This window comes from Gavialis gangeticus, unplaced genomic scaffold (genome assembly GCF_001723915.1).
Source record: "Gavialis gangeticus isolate Ggan-Ray unplaced genomic scaffold, GavGan_comp1, whole genome shotgun sequence".
NCBI classification, from domain to species: Eukaryota; Metazoa; Chordata; order Crocodylia; family Gavialidae; genus Gavialis; species Gavialis gangeticus.
This window is the reverse complement of record NW_017728996.1, coordinates 15,104,822-15,124,140: the sequence shown is the minus strand read 5'-3', so window position 1 is coordinate 15,124,140 and position 19,319 is coordinate 15,104,822. Positions and strand designations below refer to the sequence as shown.

At 43.2% G+C, this 19,319-nt stretch overlaps 1 protein-coding gene across 2 annotated transcripts in view; it reads right to left on the bottom strand.

The window, feature by feature from the left end:
• LOC109288498 (A-kinase anchor protein 13-like) overlaps positions 1-19,319 on the bottom strand; it is a 219,497-nt gene that overhangs the window by 69,803 nt on the left and 130,375 nt on the right. For both annotated transcript variants that reach the window (XM_019504053.1, XM_019504052.1), the window contains exon 4: positions 119-266. In XM_019504053.1, the coding sequence (XP_019359598.1) occupies positions 119-266 (148 nt within the window). The remainder of the gene's footprint in view (positions 1-118; positions 267-19,319) is intronic.

Below are 19,319 nucleotides of genomic sequence, written 5' to 3'. Positions count from 1 at the left end.
CAAAAAAAAAAAAAAAAAAATCAAGATTCTTGAGGTTACACGGGGTTTAAATCATTTTGGATTAATCAGTTTTCAAACTGGTACACTGTGCATTTTGCAGAGATAATAAAACATTTACCAGGAGCAATAGTCTCCAGCGTTCCAGGATTAACCTTTCTAGTGCTTGTGCAGTGTTGGATAGCGGACCCAGTAAACACCAAGTAAAAATCTACATCGTCTTCAAGTTTGTCTTCTTCAGTCAGCAGCACTGTAATAATGCTGTCACCCTAAGAGACAAGGGAAAAAAGGGAAAGTTGAGTTTTTAGGAATTTTATTATGTAAAGATCTACCAAACATTCAAGGCGCCAAATTTCTGTTCTCAATCCATCTGCACAGAACTGCAAAGGTCCCCCTACTCCTGTCTTCAGAGGTGCATATAATTGTTGACATAAACATCTTGCTCTAATCACCAAAACCAGAGTCAGCTTTTAAAGATATGCAGAGATACAGCCAGGGGAGCAATCCAGAAACCTCAGCACAAGAACAAAATGGCCATACTAACATTGTGACCTCCTGATGGCACCACGACATCTCACAGAACTTTGACACAAGGATGCACAGCTAGAAAGCTGAAAGCAGAATCAGATGTCATTTCTTCTCAATCCCTAAAGCCTCTCCCTGCCTATGCAATGACATACTTGACATCTGTAGTAATTAACTCAAGCACTGCTCACTCCCCTTCTCTTCCATACAGATGCACAGAGGTAGCAAAATGCCACATGCCTTATGGCAGGGGTGTCAAGCTTGCCGCAGGCCAGATCAGGACTGCAGGGCTCCTCCCAGGCCAGATCCAGAGAGGAGCAGCAGTTCCAGCACATCTGGTAGTCCAGGGAGTAGCAAGACAACCAAGAGCTGTAGCTGCACAGCCCTTGCTTGGTTTCCTGCTGCAAAAAGCCATGCCCAAAAGGCCCGACCCCCATACTTCCAGTAGCCTGGGGGCACATGGGATAGCTCTGTTGCCCACAACTGTGATACACCTGTCTTAGGGTATTATTGACCATTAGAAAATACTACCATAAGCAGCTAATCAAAGTCTAATGACTAAGGAGACTGACACAAAAAGAGAGAGAGAGAGCTTTGAACATAACTAAGGACTGGATCATTGAATACTATTCAGCAAACCCAACCCACAAGAAAAATATCTGTCTTACTGGGACACTGAAATCTAATGCTCTTTTCACCTTTTTAAAAGCTATCAAATCAGCACGTACCAATATACATGGAAGTAACCGTTACTACCATGTTGTCTTAGTTGCATGCAACTATACTTTTAACAAGTCACCACAACATGACACAATTACCTTTTACCACGGAAACCTCCTATGAACTACGGATGTATCTAGTATTGAAGGCAGGAGATATCCCTGCTCAACACAGCAGAGCCTTCAAGAGAACCCAGGGCCTCACACTGTATGGCTAGTTCAAAAATATTGAATTAAAAAAAAAGAAATCAAAATCAGTTATAAATGTATCAGAAGAACAACAAAATTAGAGGGGAAAAAGGGAGGGTGGGGGTGAGAGATGCTCTCAATTCCCAGAAGCAGCAGCTTGGGCTTTCAGAAAAACACTGAATATCAAAGAACTGGATAAATTCAAAAAAGACGGCAAAACCAACAACTGGTCACCTGCAAGACGTGGATTGCTTGTCAGTTAATATCAGAGCTGGTTGTGCCTGCTAATGCTACAACTAAGAGGCAGAGAAGCATGGCTGTGTCATCTCGACAGACTCCTGGGAGGGAGCATGTCAACACACAAACTTACATACGCACTGGATGCTCCCACCAGATACTAAAAAAGCAGAGTTCCAGATGAGACAACAGGAATAATACACAGAAGAGACAAATGCGTATGTTGTGTATATTCAGTGATAAAATAAAAACAATTGAGGACAAAACAAGATTTTTGAAATTCAAGCATGGCCAACTCTTACGAGTTCAGAACTGAACATTCAGTTCCAAAGAACCGCATCCAATTTCAAAACAGCTACTCAAAAACAGTCTCTTTAAGCCTAGAAACCTCCTCTTTGCTTTGAGTTTTGTTTCTTTTTCTCTTTATTTAAACCACTCTTTCCCCAAGGCATCCATACACAAACTTTTAAATGGACTTATGGTCCAGCTGAAATTTTAGCTAATTCATCCGCAGAGCTGACCGTTGCACCGCCTGCCCCACCCCCAAAGCAAAGTATAGATGTGCATGCATGCACACACACGCGCGCGCACGCGCACACACACACGCGCACACAGAAAAAAAACAAAAAAAAGGCAAAGTATGCATATAATTATAAGCTACTAGGACAACACAAGAGAGTTAACACTGAATACTTTAGGTGGGGAGGCAAACATTAGATTCACTTTGGTCACATACAACAGGATTAAAGCCTGCTGGAACCAGGATTTAAAGATACAACATCAGATCGAGTTAACTAGCTCCTTCTAATTTGCATCTTCTAATAGCCGAGTGAATGCAGAGCAAATGGATGTTAGGATGCATCGTGCTGGCTGAGTTGAAATCCAGGAGGGAAACCCAGGTTATGGCAGGCCAGCTTATGTGATTTGAGGGGTTGAAACTCTGTCTACACAAGTATTAAGGCAACGGTCCTGCTGCATTAAGCTAACCTGACTAAACTAATACAACTGGATCAAGCACCTTTTTCTGCCACGTGAACAGAACTTGAGGCCTGGTCTAGACACGGAAAAAGTTCTCTCTCCAATTGGATTCCCCCCGCCTTGTCTAGATAAGGCTTCAGGTTTACATGGCAGGGAGAAAAAAAAAGCATGTGGTCAAGCATTAACTTTAAACCTTAAACAGTTTAATTTGAGACACCAAAAATGAAAGCTTGATTCAACTCCAGTGTAGATTCAAACTGGTTAGGAGGAGAATTTCAATCAAACTGAGCCAGCTCATTTGAGCTCACACAAGCAGATGGCAGCTTTTCTCCTAGTTTAGACAAGCCCCTCCTGCCCCCCAGTTAGGGACTTGCACACTGCAATTCACATTCCAGCTTCACGTACCATCACAACCAGACCTCCCAAGAGCCTGTCACAGTCGTATGCTAAAAAGCAGGAAGCCAGTGTCCAGTTTACCCAATCTGAAAAACTAAGCCTGAGTTTTTCTTTGCTTCTGTTGTTTTAGACTGTTTTTCAATTAAATACAAATCCACAAGGGAGTCTTCATACAGCCCTGGCAGGGAGCAATAGCACTGGCAGGCTGGGGAGGGTACCATTTCTTTAATTACTGAACACTCCTGTTCACTTGCCAGTGTAGTTTTGAGACTGCCCGTTACCTACAGTTGTATGCAGCATAACTCATTGCCCAAGAAATGCACTGAGATGCTGGATGAAACGTGTTATGCAAGCTCTAATTGATAAGAAAGTGGGCTGCCTTCAGTATCAACACATGCATAATTGGTAACACAACAGAACTGTTATATTTCTCATTATTAAAATAGTCAGGGTCCAAAAGTGACTAGAAAATAAACTGCATTGAAAATATGACTTAGCAATTTATAATGCAAAGTTCCTCTCTTTCAAAGAACTCGAGAAAGAAAGCAAATCAGTTACAAATGCAGCCAAATTCCTTAAACCCTTGCAGAAGAGTTTCCAATAGCACTATTGCACTCAGCCTGGAAAAACATTTTAATTGAGGCATGTTTACCTTTACTCGTTTAATATTACCCAAATACTGTCATCTGTTCAAGATCACTGCCACAAGGTGGTTACTGTAACCCCTCTTTCATCCTAAGTGACTACACAAATAGAAAGCCAGACTGCCGATATCTCTTTGGTGAAAGTACAGATAGATCAAAGCGATTCTCTGGCACATGCCACCAAATAAGAACAACTGAATTTCAAAACTAGCTTGGACCCACTAACATTTACTTGGCTTGGGGCCTACTGGAAATGAAAATGTTGCATTTTTGCCTGTTTCAACGGAGGGCCACTTTCTTTCAACTCCCAAATTTTGAATCCAAAAAAACTATGAAAAATTCTTTGGGGAGACGTGATCTGGTACAAAGAACAGGAAGTCTACTCACTGCTGACAAGTGCATTCACCATCTCAAACTGGGGAATGATGAGTTTTAGGGGTCACAGCTCATGAATAGGGTCTTAGCCATGAATTCACCAAGGGCTGTTTTACTCTTAGGTCTTCTACCACTATTTCTACTATTTCTAAGTATCAGTATGAAATTCTTGATTTAAGACAACAGTTTAATTATAAAAGGTACAACTCCCTACTGCTAACACTGTTAACTTTAGTGTAAAAATGCTTATATTGAGAAAAATGCTTATAGCCATGTAATTGTGACAACATTAGAAACTGATACAGTCAAAATGGCATTATGTTCCAAGCAACTATCGTTACAGCTATAAAAAACCTGCATGTAGGTTGTCATTTCCTTCATTTCACTTGCCCTATCTGTCAAAAAAAAGAAACTGTTTCAAAGTATCTTGATATGAGACTTACTTCATCAATTTCAGTAAATGGCTATGAAGTCATAGAATGAAAGCTGTTATGTAAGATCTAAGTATTACTAATTTGTATTATTTACTACTATTAAAATATAAATCACTTCCTAAAGGAAACTTAATTATGGTTTCTAAAGGATCATTTTAAATCAAAAGCCTCAGCTTCCAATTCAGTTACTGGGAAACTGCATCAGCCAGCTTTTGGGAAGTCTACAATCTGGGAGGACTGCTGACTTGCAGAAGATACAGAATTACAGAGATCCCCTTGTAAGGCTTATATATGAGGCCACAGATCAGACATGCCCCTGCTTAACTGGAAAAAGCATGACCCACTATAATCTATCCAGGCCCAAGGTAACAAAATAGTGATGTTATAGGCATCCTACAGAAATCTATAGGTATTTCTGAAAACACATTTTAAAACAACCCCCTTTAGAAAGAGTAAGCTTTTTATTGTATGAACCATGGCAACTTTGACCTACAAAATTCCAAGTATCTTGTCTACATTTGGATTTTTAATAAATGTTAGCTAACAAAAACATCTTCTCTCCAACTCCAGGTAAACCCACACATTTGGTTGTTAATTTACCAACCAGGTGCAAAGAATAGGTCTGATGCCCTTCAGCACCTGCCTTTTCAAACTCCAAGTGCCAAGGAGAGTTCTGCTATTTCATTCATTAGCCTAGCAGGGATGTCCAGCTTCTCAAACGCTTCAACAGCTGCACCAGTGGAGGCCACAGCAGCATGAGCCACAGGTGCTTCCTACCACTCCCACTGCACCAGGCACTCTCTATCCTTGCTAGACCAGGCACACGGGTACTTTCTACCCCCCTTGCTGCAGGCACAAAGGCATGTCCTACCCCCGTTGCACCAGGCATATGAGCGTTCCCTACCACCCGCACTGCTGCACTGCACACAGGCAAAGAATGATGCCTCTGCCCTACCTTCAGCTCCCTTGGCATAGGCTCCTCTGGCACTGTGCACTGGGCCATGTTGCTCCACCCCACCTTGGGGCAGGGCAGGAAGCAGAAGCCAGAGGGAGGAGGAGCCCAGAGCCTCCAAGTGCAGCCAGAGCAACGTGGAGAGCAGTGACCGGGCAGGAACCCAGGGGGCACAAAACCATCAGCTGGACTGCCCTGGCTTACCATTCAGATTCGATGAATGAGAATAACAAGTCCTATTAAACAGAGTCTATTCAGTTTCCATGCGCAGCAGAATGAGCTTGCCCTTGGGTCATTTTTTTTTAATTATTATATTATGCCGTGTAATCTTTCAAACCTGTTTTACCCCTCCCCACTCCATAGCCATTTAGAGGGATTTACTGTGTATCCACTGGCTTGGGGCACGCAACTCTGCATATTCTTCATTTAAGGAGAAGCACAAAGTAAAAGTGGACTTGCATTTTTTATGAGATAGACATGCTGTCATGTAACCTACATCAATGTCCAGTGCTGTGCATACAGGACTAGGAGTTTGATACCACGGCAGAGCTGCTGTGCGATTCTGGTCACTTCACACTCCTGGGCCTCTAGCATCCTCATGTGTAGGTCTTGCCGGGGGGGGAAAAAAATCTGACAAAATTGTTGTCTGGGGGTAAGGGATGGAAAATTACTTTTTCTGCTAAATGAAGTTTTCTGTCAAAAGTGCTGAGTGAAAATAAAAGGCAGACAATAACTGAGGGTAAGGGGAAGATCTTATACTCAAAACAAAATCACTCTGACGTTAATTAGTGGTTCATCCTCCCACCAACCTCTCACTAGAGCCATTTTAAAGGGATGTGCACAGGAAGAAATGAGTAAGGGGTCCACAGCATAGTGAGCTAGTATCTATTGGTATTGCAACGCCTGGTGTGCAGAGACTACAGGTCTCGGAGAAGATAACCTCAAAGAAAAATCAACCCAAGTCATTTCACAGAGCATCAGGAGCCAGAAGGTGACCATGTCACGGACATCATTCCAACTTCAGTGGCTCGAGATCCCTGCTTCTGTGGAGAGACCCCCCCAAATAAAAGGGAACAACCTGGAGTCAGGCGTAGGAAGAAAGAAAGATGTCATCTAGTGTTGCAATCTCCCACAGATAAAGCCTCCAGGGACGAGCGCCAGAAATAAGTGGAACGGCAAACAGCCACGCCTGGGGTGGGGCTGGAGAAGAGTTTGGCCCAGTCTCGCAATGAGAAGCTTAAAAAAAGATTGGTGTCTAACACCCTGAAGATCAAGGGGTTTATTTATTTATTTCTGGTTTACCTGAAAAGGCATAGCAATGCAACACATGGGTCCCCACTGGCCAAACCCCAGAATCTCCAGGCTTCAATTCTCTCTCTCATTATTGTTTAAATCAGTAACATTAATATTAGTGCCAGTGAGAAATTCCACATTAACAGACCCTGGGGCTGAGATCCTCTCTGATGACATAAGCAGCAACTGTTGGTTAAGAGAAAAACAGGTTTGGTAATATGAGAAAGAAGGTGGATTCACACACCAGAACTCACCCCCACAGGCCACCAAGCAGCGAGATTCAAAGCAGACCAACCTTCAACGTTTCTCAGATAGTGACTAGGCCAGTCCAATCTCTTTAAGAACGCGCTAAACCAAATAATCTCCTGCGTCAGTGCTAGCTACCAGGCCAACGCTGAGAGACAGGTTTATATAACGATTCCCAACACCAAGACAGAAGTAAAGGATTCAATCCAGAAATAGGTTTAACCATTCATTTTAATGTACCAAGCATGGCTGTAGGTCAAAGCAGAAATAGTGTCTAAAGGTGAGTCAGGAGTCTTATGGTAACAGCAGAATGTGGGAAAAGAAAAGGTCAACATGAAACAAACATATTATATTACGATGTGCTGTTACACTCAAAATTAGCATGATCAACACTAAAAATCTTACACCACTGGATAGAGAGAGAAAGATACTCATCAAGAAAATATGTACAACATTCAAGTGTACACTCTATTAACCTTGCCCTACCATACCCATCTTCAAATAGGCCACAGTGCGATGTGCATCTTCACCAAGTATTACAAGACTTTACTAGGAATCCTATATTCTACAGGGTACTCTAGGCAGTTGGCAACAGATGACTATGTACCTACCTCTGGGTGAAATTAGAAATGTCTCACTGGTGATAAAAAGAAGGTATGCATTGTTAGTTTATATGACTGAAGGGCCAAGAAATGTTCAAAAAACTTACAAAGCTAAGTGGGCAGAATTAATCATAACACAGCAAAAAATAAAACTAAGTATTAAAAAAGAAAAAAAAATGAAGAAGCAAGGAGGAGCAGGAATAAAGGGGTCTTCAAAAATACTGATCCCATACCCAACACCTAAAGAAAAGCTGTTGAGACTACCAGCAACAGAAAAATTGCCATGATTGGGATTTCATAGCATGGTTGTTTTCTCACAGTGATGGAACAGCTAAAAAAAAAAAGAAAAAAGTATGTGTATAATTTTATTATTTCATTTTAATGACATTGTAGTTTAAACAATGGGTAGACTGCTTGCTTAAAACCAGCTATGTGCTCTCCACAAGTCATGGAAATTTGCAGCATCTCAATGCCTCTGAGCAGGGAGTTACCTGCTGTCTGCAAAAGCCCCTTTACAGCAAACATGGGGTGGTTCTGCTGCAGAAAAGCAGACATATGTACAGGAGGGAAGAAGATGCATCACTTGTGTGTAGTACAGTGCTTTGTGGGAGACCCCGAACAATGGCTCTAGGGAAGCTCCACTGGCTCAAGTGGCCCCATGCATCAGTCCTCTTTTTGTTTTGGTGCTGGCTGGGGTGCCTATGGGGGTGGGAGGGAATAAACTCTAGATATTTTTCAGCATCAATGAAAGTCCCCTAAAGCCCAAATGCTCATTTCTTTTGTTAAGCAAAGGTTTAAAACAAAAGTTCTCTGGTGTCCACAGCAACTTGAGAACTACCTTGAAGATTTCCTGCAGCACCAATTTGCAGGGATAGGAGGAAGCCCTGCTCTCCTTTCACAGAATCATAGAAAATTAGGGTGGGAAGGGAACTCAGGTCAGCTAGTCCAACCCCTTGCTCAAAGCAGGACCTTCCCCAACTAGATCATTCCAGCCACGGCTTTGTCAAGCTGGGCCTTAAAGACCTCCAAGGAGAGTTTCCACCACCTCTCTAGGAAACCCGTTCCAGTGCTTCACCACCCTTCTAAAGAGAAAGTTTTTTCCTAATATCCAACCTTAACCTCCACTGCTGCAACTTGAGCCCATTGCTCCTTGTTCTGTAGTTTCTCACCACTGAGAACAGTCCAGCCCCATCCTCTTCGGACCCCCCTTCAGGTAGTTAAAGGCTGCTATCAAATCCCCGCTCAAGCTTCTTGTCTGCAGATTAAATAAACCCATTTCCCTCAGCCTCTCCTTATCAGTCATGTGTCCCAACCCCTTAACCATTTTCACTGCCCTCCACTGGACTCTCTCCAACTTGTCCACATCCTTTCTATAGCCCACATCCTTTCCTGTATAAAAGGTTGCACATTCTACTACAATGAGAGACTATTCAACCATATCATTTTACTACTGGCTTCCTGAGAGATCAATGCCATTTCCAACCAATTCCATATATAACAGCAACACAAATGGACCCAATCAAAGCTTAGGAGTAAAAGAGATAGTGGGCAGTTTCACATGCACCAGCACCTGAGAAACAGAATCAGTCCTACGTACTATGGGTTTAAAAAGAGAGACTAGGAAAGTAACACACAAATGTCAACCCTCTATAACTGACAGCTGCCTATTAATGACTTTGAACAGCCGGGGGAAAAAATCCACGATCTTGAACCCAGCAGTTCTGCTTTAGAAACAAAGGCACAGGGGAGCAGCAGGGTTCTCCTTGCTCCCACCTCTCTCTGCTCTGCAGTAAAAGCCTACAAAAATATAACTTGGATGCTTTGTACCTCAATGCAGTGAAGCCCTTATCAGTGCAAAACAGCTTAGCCAATTCAGAAATATTTCACAACTACAGGACACAGACGTAATACAATATGCAGGACACTTTTCAACACAGCATCAGTCTCTGCAAATAGAGAATACTAAAATATGTTATGTCTAATGTATTTTCCACCATCCCAGATGAAGACTTTTTATAGAAAAGAAAAAGGAGAGACAAAAAGGAAAAAGTCTGTAAAAAAAAGGGCCACTAATGCAGAGGAAAGGGACAACTTCAGCTTTAAAATCTTTGTCCCAAGACCACAGCAGCCACTTGGTGGCAGTACAAAGCGCTGGTCTCAACACAAAATTACTAAAGGTTGCTTCTAGTTATTTTGTAATCTATTCTATGCAGAAATACAAAAGTATTGCTTTACTGAGAGCTGTACCCTGCCCCTCAACTTTCATGTGAACTGGGATCCCAAAGCACTTTGCTGAGATAGGTCACCAACCAGAGAAGAGGCAAGAGAGAGCAGAAACCTTTTCCCCCAAGATAGGAGAATTGATGGTGCTATTCAAAAACATATAGTGACATAATTGTTCCAACAGCTCCAGGCTTGTCAGCATCTTCAGTGCAACCCTCCTTTGGCCCAAGGTCAAGATGGTTTTTAGCACGGATGTGAAAATGGGCCCCCAGCTACATGCTTGGCAAAAGCAGTGTTGGCATTTTGTTGCAGAAACAGATGGGGTGAGACTACTAGCAGGGAATTTATCGAGTTATTTTTAAAAGTAAACTGAAAAGCTCATTCAAAAGCAGCTCAGGATCCCAAATGAGTTGGAGTATATGGGTTTTGCTGTAAAGGACATGTCTGCACAAGTCCTTTTTCCCTGTTGCACCCAAGGATCCTGGAATAAGTGTTTGCCACCAACTCAGGGAGAACATCCTCATCTAACCCAGGGTAAGGAATGCAACCCTGTAGGCACCATCCCAGGTGCTAGAGTTTACCTGCTTCTGTGGGAGGGACACAGGACCCAGACTTCACGCCTGGCACGTTCATCCCGTTTTGCATCATGCTTAACAAGTTACAGTTGTACAGAGGATAGCAGCTACTTTTCCAAAGAAGTTCCTGGAGGTTTTTTAAGTGTCCTATATATAAAATAACCACCCTCATTACTTTAACAACTCAGAATAATATAGTACCCATAGTGGGGGATAGCAGAAGGCACTAATTATTTAAAAACCATGCAGGCTACTACACGACTGTGGTGACTTAAGAGCACAGGTCTGAGGCAGTAAATGCTCTGGATGCCATGGAAGCCAGGCCAGTTCTTTTGCTTCATGATCGGATTGTACAAATAAACAGGAACCTCAGAAGATGCAATATGGAGTTGGTGTGGGCAGCATATTTTGGGAAATTTGCAGAATTTGGGAAAGGTAATTTAAAGATTAAGAAATGGTTTGGCAGCTGCAACTCACCCACTGGTTGATGCTAAAGTAACACTGCTCACAATGAGTTCATTGCAGGAGTGTGGTCCAGACAATGTTGCTTTAATCAAGTGAATGGCCATTATATTACACAAATGCCTAGTGTGTGAAAATGTCTATATAAACTATTAGGCAGTGTGAGTGATATGCAAAGCTGCAAGGGCCTGTGATGACCACCCTACTGGGCAAGGATATTTAGCAAGTCCATGGCTGAGGGGTAGAGGGAAGCAGCAGAGTATCAGTTGCAGGAACACAGGACTGAGTATAACTTGCAACAATGGGCAGCGCAAATCCACAGAAGAGGAGAAAATATGGGAAGGGAAGGGACTGCAGATCAAATGTCAGAAGAGGTACAAAAGACCAAAGATGCACTGATGTAGTGCATGGTCTGATGAGAACAGTATTGCAAAATAAAATGCGTCAGAATACTTGCATCTTTACCTGTAGATGAAAGAAAAAATAGTAAGTAAAGTGTTGCTCTCAAAAGTCAGGACTCGCGCAGGCGCACACTCCTCTGGGGCTTTCTACCATCCTTCTGAAATGGTCAAGTCCCTCTGCCAGTACATCAGACTAATGCATTCGTTGTAGCTCATTAACAACTCCCTTTGATTGTATAGGTCAAAGGCTTTTGGAGTAGAGAGAAAGCAAATGCAGAATGCAACCCTGTCATTATCAGGAAAATCAAGTGCTCAATAAAAATGCAAGAGATTATGAGATTCTCCTACCTAAAACAAGTGGAAAAAAAAAATCAAAGCTTTCCCCCGCTTCTTGCCTGAGGATCACAAGAGAAAGCATGACAGCGCTACTGTGTAGCTCACTACTATGTTCATAGGCTATCCCCATACTAAAAAAAAAAAAAACCCGCCAAGGTTCATTCTATACGCTGCCTGCCTGCCATTATCAGATATCCACAAGTCCCCAGTGGCCTTTATCACCATAGCTACCACTTCTAAGAAAACAGATTCACTGCCTCTAGAACTAAAGTGACTAAAACTTAACCATCAGTGCCCTGGGTCCAGGACAAAACTTTACTGCCAAGTACTATAACCCTGTAAAGGATTTTCATCCAGGCCCCTTATCCCCACAGTCAACATTTTAAAAGTTTAATTATAGCACGTAACTGCACAAGTCACACACTTGGAGACTCAGACATGGTAATTATTCTCTCAGAAACTGTTAGCTTTGACCCCTCTTCCCACTTTTCCTCCATACTACCAACTTTATTCAAGCTTGGATTTTCATTCTCTGTTGTACGCCGATAGAGCAGGAAATAATTACGTCCTAATCAGTTGCAAAAAGCTGTTTCTCCTTGCATCCTAGCAGCTTTTGTACCGCGCCTTCCCTTATAATTACTTGTACTGTTTAAGTGCTGACAATGGGCTTGCTCCCGTGGTACACGCGCCGCAGAGAATAATTCCTGCTCTTAGCAATCCCAGCGAGAGACATGGAAGAGGCAGAGTACGGTGGAAAACCCAGAGTAGTTTGCTTGTAATGCCCCTTCTCTCTTTTCCAAGAAGCGCTGTCTAGAACATGGCATGTGCAGATTTGTGCTTACAAGGCTCAAAAGGACTAGAGAGCTCTAAACCGATACAGGGCAGGGTGGGCACAGGGGCAGACACAGGCATGGGCAAACTGGGCGGCTGCCCGGAGCCTGGACAGAAAGGGGGCCCCAAAATGGTAATTTTTATCATTACATATTACCAAAGATGGTAAACTGTAATATTATCATTATCTCTGGGGAAGGGGCACTCCAATACTGAAAGTTTACCCAGGGTCACCCACCCGGCTGAGCATCCCGCCAGCGCTGCTGGGGCCGGTCGCCACGGAAACCCTGGCTATGCACTGGTACAGCCCCGCCACTCCTAGGGTCTCCATGGAAACTACCTGCAGTGATGTGAACAGGGGCTGATGGAAAATGGAGTCCACCATGGGCCCGATCCAGCCTCTGAGCTGGACTTTGCCCACCCCTGCTGTAGGACCCATGGGACAGCACACATGGGCAGAACAACTAAGTTTAGGGAACTTCACTTACCACCCGCACAGCACTGAGCCCGTGAGTATGACCAAGCATCTGTTGAAATCACAGGCGATATTAAAAGGAGCTGGACTGCGACAATTTTGCATCATCTGAACGCTACGTAGCCTAACCTCAAACATGGTTTTCAAGCTTGAAATAAATCCCTGTCTAAGCATCCCCTGCTAGCCTGATTGGACCATTTCAGCCGATTTTTCCACAACCCGTGTCCCACATTTACACACCATTCTTTTGGCGGTGAGGGGGCACAACAGCTGAACTACACTGCAAGCCAGTTCAAGCTACTGCACAGTTTCCAGACTTTTAGGTCTCCTCTCACCTATGTCCACATAAGTCAGTCCACTTCAATGAAGTACAATCTGATATGTATTAGTACACGTGAAAAAGAAACAGGCCCTTAGTTCACAGGAGATGTCCAGATGTGCTGAAGGCTTTTAGCCTAATCAAGAAACACAGAAAAAGCTCTGGATGCATGATAAATTGGAAAAGTGGGGTAAAGAAGAAACATGTTGTAACCAGAACCTCTTTTGTAATGCATGTAGTGGGGGGAGGCTCTGAAGTTCACATCTTTTGAGAAGACATCATAGAAACAGGCATTCACAACTTTACTAGCACTAAGATCTGAGAAATTCTTCAACCACGTAGCTCCTAAACAGGATAGCAGGCAGTGAATTCGATTCATCGAACTGGCCGCTGACGTTTATGCAGCTGTATCAACCAATCAGCTCTTGTTTACACTCTCGAGCAATCACAACGTGACACATTCAGTTCTGTCAAATCAAAAGACACCGGCACACCATAGATGAAGTATGCTAAAGAGGGTGATGAAGTAGCACAAGTTGGTTCTCTTTATTCATGGGGGGAGTTACACAGTGCCTGAGCCTAGTACCAGTCTTTTCCAGTTCACACCCACTGATCAGCACTGCTGGTGGAGAGAAAACAAAAAGCTCACCCAAAAAAAACATCACTCCCAACATCAGATTTCAGACTTTTATGTTATTGAATTTTCTGGAAGTAAGCAGGAAAAGTGGCCTTTAGGGCTACACGGTTTCTTCCCTGGATTCCATCCCCCTGCAGCTCCAACTCCTTCACGTTAGCTGCTGTTTTTAAATGGATGAGTCTAAGCTGTTGCCTTCCTAGGTACAAGATAAGGCCTATTCGTTTCCTGGGCTTTGAAGCAGCTGTTGGTTGGAGAGTGCAAGTTCAAGGAGGGGATATGTGAAAGGGGGAACGGGGGAGTCTGAAGAGACTACTCTTATCAAGCTGTTGAGAGAAGTAGGGACCATAAGGTATTTATGTTGTTATTTTCAAGGCACATGCACAAACACTGTTAAAAATAAAAAACCAGCATAAGCAACCTGGTTAGTTCCTTGGGAGCCCACTGTGTTGCCAGGAAGGTCAACGGGTTCAAAAAGAAGCTCTACACTAGTGAGCTGAGTAATAAAGGATCTGGATAATACACACCTAAGGGTGGGGTGACAGAGCAATTAGGGCATTTACTGCCGCTCCATAGGTGCGAATTCAGTTTTGCTCTGGACTCATCCAGCTACAAATGGGTACCTGGTTATCTAAGTCACGGGCAGCCAGGCATGATGCTAGCCACATCTCTCCTGTGTGTACAACTGGCTACAAACCCCACTGTGCCTTAAGCTCACCAGCACCATGGGCCAATCTGCTCAGAATGACCTTTGATTTTTGATCACCTATAGCCTGCATGCACCATGCCCTTAATCCTGCCAGTTTTTGGAGCAAAGGACAAAGGTGCACCCCCTGGGTCCAATTTAGGTCAAGCACTTGGCAATCCTGGGCACTGACCAATACGTCAGCCTCAAGTGCTGTGTGTGTCTGCTCCCTGAGACCTGGAAGCTGAATACCCCTGCTCCAGCCTTTTGTTTCAAGCCAAATTGACAGACTTGCAGAGCAGCCTCAATGCAACAGAACTTCCTTGCCCAGGAGAACCTTTCCATAGCCAGTCCTCCTGTGAAACATGAAACGTCTTAACAAGGAAGAAACATAAATCAACATCCTGCTTGCCATCAGGCACCTCTGAGGTAAATAGATTGCTCCAACTTTTATCTAAGTCTAATTTGCACAAAATGAACTTTTCCAGCCAGGAGAACTTACACCACCCTCCAGCTTTCCTATACAATATAAATTTTCATTTCTAACTGGGAGAAATTTTACAATCTTTATATTCTCCTTTGCCTGAGAAAGGGCACATGAGCCCAGAAGCTTGCAAATAAATTATTTTGTAACTGGCTAGTTGGTCTAATAAAAGATATCACTTCTACCACACCGCCACAAACCTTTATCCCTGTCACTTCCCTTACTTTCAAGATAGCAGGGTAAAAATAAATAGAAAGGCATATGCAAAGAATGAGCAAGCTGGAGGAGGCAGGGGTCAGGCACAGCCCTCAGTTTAAGAACAGTATGGTACCTTCAGCCCCTTGCCAATTAACAGGCAGCAACACCCATTAACGTAGGGAGGGCTTTCTCTGCGCTTCCTGTCCTGTTGTCCATTTTTTTCTTCTTGTTCTAAAACACTGAATTGGACTACTGTGCTTTGTAACTACTCCATTTGGCTAACTTAATATAGACTGAGCATGTACTATCACACCAACATTTGTTTCCCCTATATTGTGTTACAGTGTATGTCGATTTTATTATCCTTCTGAAACTGTCTGTGAATGAAGGCAAGCAGTTTGATCAATAATGTTATAAAAACCTTGCAGATAACCTGTGATGCTGAAGTTTAGAGACAAGCAGGTCACTTTTGAAGCATCGGTAAGACATGATATGCAACGGATTAAAGGACAACAAAAAGTCCTTCTTTAGATATGTAGGAAGTCATAAAAGGAACAAGGGAAATATAGGGTCCCTCATAATTGAAATGGGATGGCTGTTAACAGACATCCAGAACAAAACCTAACTCCTGAACAAATACTTCACGTTGGTACTCCACCAGTCCAAGGCTGTTAGCATTCTTGGCAAGATACAGTATGACCATGGGGGGAGACCACCCTCCAATAGTTGATGTAGATCTTGTGAGGGACCACCTACAAAGCCTAAATGTCTAAAAGTCATCTGGACCGGATGAACTACACCCAAGAGTGCTAAAAGAACTGGCCAACATCATTGCACAACTAATGATGAAGTTATCTGAAGACTCATGGAGCTTGAGAAAGGTCCCAAAAGACCGGAAAAAAGCCAATGTTACCCATCTTGAAGAAAGGGAGCAAGGAAGACCCAGGAAACTATAGGCCAATTAGTTTGACCTCAATCCCAGGTAAAATTCTGGACAAAATCAAAGAAACCATCGCACAGGCTAACTGAAGGCAGTATTCTGAAGGATAGCCAACATGCTTCGTCATGGGCAGGTTGTGCCAAACCAACCTCATTTCCTTCTACAATCAGGTTACTCGCCGCCTGAATAGAGGAAATGAGGTTGATGTCATATACTTGGACCTCAAAAAGGCCTTTGACTTGCTCTCCCACACTGTCCTCATGGTCAAATTGGGAAAATGTGGCCTCGACTACTTCACAGTCCAATGGCTAGGTAACAAGCTCCACAGTAGGATCCAGAGGGCACTAATTGATGGAAATGAGTCATCATGGCAGAGGGTGACCAGTGACATCCCTCAGGGGTCAGTACTTGGGCCAGTGCTCTTCAACATGTTCATTAACAATTTGGATTCAGGTATTATAAGCTATCTGGCTCCATCTGGGGAGATATAACCCACAACACTTACAGGCTCGGCAGTGCTCTGCTTGCCAGCACCACAACTGAACAAGACCTGGGTGTCAGGATTGACAACAAAATGAACATGACCCACCAGTGCGATGCTGTAGCTGGCAGAGCTAACCAAACACTGGCATGCATCTACCGAGGCATCTTGAGCAAGGCAAGGGATGTCATCCTCCCACTTTACTTGGCCTTGGTGAGACTAACTGGAATACTGCATCCAGTTCTGGGCACTTCAAGAAGGATGTGGAGAAGCTTGAGAGAGTCCAGAGGAGGGCCACATGCATGATTAGAGGCCTGGAGACAAGACTTACGAGGAGAGGCTGAGGGTTTGGGATTGTTCAGCCTGGAGAAGAAAAGACGCGGAGGGATTTGGTTGCAGCCTATAAGTATATTAGGGTCTAGGGGAGCATCACCAAGGCCCCCCGGGGAGGACAAGAAATAGTGGGAACAAGCTGATTGAAGATTGCTTCAGGTAAACTTAAGGAAAAACTTCTTTACAAGCTGAGTACCCAGGGTTTGGAACAGGCTCCCCACCCCAGAAGTGGTATAGTAACCTACCCTGGCCATCTTCAAAAAACATCCTGACGTCCATCTTGCAGGGATCATTTGATCCCAGCAGTCTTTTCTGCAGGGGAACTGGACCCAATGACCTGTAAGGTCCCTTTCAGCCCCTAACAACTATGAAACCATGGATCAAGGTGAAGTCTCCACTTAACAGCATGCATTCTACATTTCTTGAAGGTGTTTTGGACATGAGAACACAGCTTGAGATCCTTGCGTCTTTCACAATTATGTTCTACATTGTTAGACTCTGTTGTGTTGTGTTATTAGCCAGAAAGGAAGCAAACAAAAATCATCATAAAGTGAATTCCTATCTCCCCTCCCTAATGGCTTACATAGGAAGCAATTCCCTTTGACCTAATCGATTAAAGAAAACCATGTTTCTCATGTGATCAAGATAGAGAGAGACTTTAACAGATCAGAAATCAGAGATTGTTCGGAGTAAAAAAAAAAAAAAGTCTCAAACAAAACAAGTCTCAGCACTTAGAAACTGAGCAACTAACTTTTTTCCATTAACAAACCTCAATCCTTCCCTGTGGTAGAACTGGCTCTTCCACTCCTGGGTCTCCAGCACTATACTGGCAGTAACTGCAGCACCTCCTAATGTTCCAGCTCTAACTGCAAGTTCTGCAATGGATTTAAACAGATGCTATGAAATGCTATGGTGGGAGTTGTTATTACAAGACCCTTGGAAAAAATCCTAAATCCTATACTAGTTATTTCCCCACTTTGTTTCCCACAAATAAAATATTTCTGTAATGCCTCAGTTTCACATCCATCCATACACACAAGTGAGCGGGACATTTTAACTTCAAAAGTCTGGTTTAAACAGAAGCACATCGACTAAAATTCCATCCCTGACCCACTTCATAGTACTTGGGAGATCCCTGAAATGATACAAGGTTACTCGATGCAAAATGATAACACAGCCTGAAAAAACATTTCCAGATTTCTTCCCGAAATCCCAAACTGCGGCATGCCACTGACAACTAGAGAACCATCTTGCTGCACAGAAAATGGTGTGGTCACATAGCACAGGCTCCTGCTTCATACAACCAGCAACTAAAAATGTACTACAAGGCATATAATGCATCTTAACTTTCCTAATGCCATTTTCCCACACAACTGCCAGAGTTGACCCAAGGATGCTACCAAAGGTGTTTACTAAAACCAAAAACCTGAAGGGAAGTAGTCTTTTAAAAGCAGCAGCCAGTGGAGAAGATAGATTCTGACCCCAGCCAGGTAAAATATACATTAAACTTTTTGTATTCCTGGTCTATGTCAAGTAACTGGAGTTCACTTGATAAAGTTCAGTCTCTTGCACGCTGCAACCTGATTATAGTCCACAAGATCATAGGATCATAGGAAAGCAAGGCTGGAAGGGACCTCACAAGGTCATCTAGTCCAGCCACCTGCTCAAGGCAGGATCATCCCCGACTAAACCGTCTCAGCCAAGTGTCAGTCTAATCTGCTCTTGCAAATATCCACAGATGAAGACTCCACATCACTATAGTAAAATGTAGCCCATATCACAGAAGAGTTTGAGACTCCCTGCTTTAGCAGTGGTAATTCAAGCCTTTGTATAATTATCTGAACAAGGATATCCGTGTCAATGACTTCCGAACGTTCCTAGACTTATTCTTAGAGCTGCTTACCGTCAATAAAACAGCACCCCTACATTATAAAACCCTACTGTGATATTTTAAAGAGAAGAAAAGTGGGTTCATTTTTTTACTTTAAATTCATAGTACAAGTTCAACTCTAAAAACTCAGAATTGAAACACCATGTCATTTATAAAGTAACTAAGTGCTGACAGCTACACTGCTCCAGTAGCTGCTTGACCTACAGACTGCTTCAATATTGGCATTAATTACGTCGCACTATGCTGAAGTTCCACTGTGCTATATTGAGGAACACTTGACAGCCCTATCTCTTCTGGCATAAGCTATGAGACCTCATGACTGCATCACTATGTACAGTGGGAGAACAGCCAAACTCTGAACAAACAGAAAATGCATTAAGCATTGTTATTAAGTGGAGATAACTTACTCAAAGATTTAAAGCTAGATACAATTCTCGGGGGGGGGGGGGGGGGGGGGGCGCAAA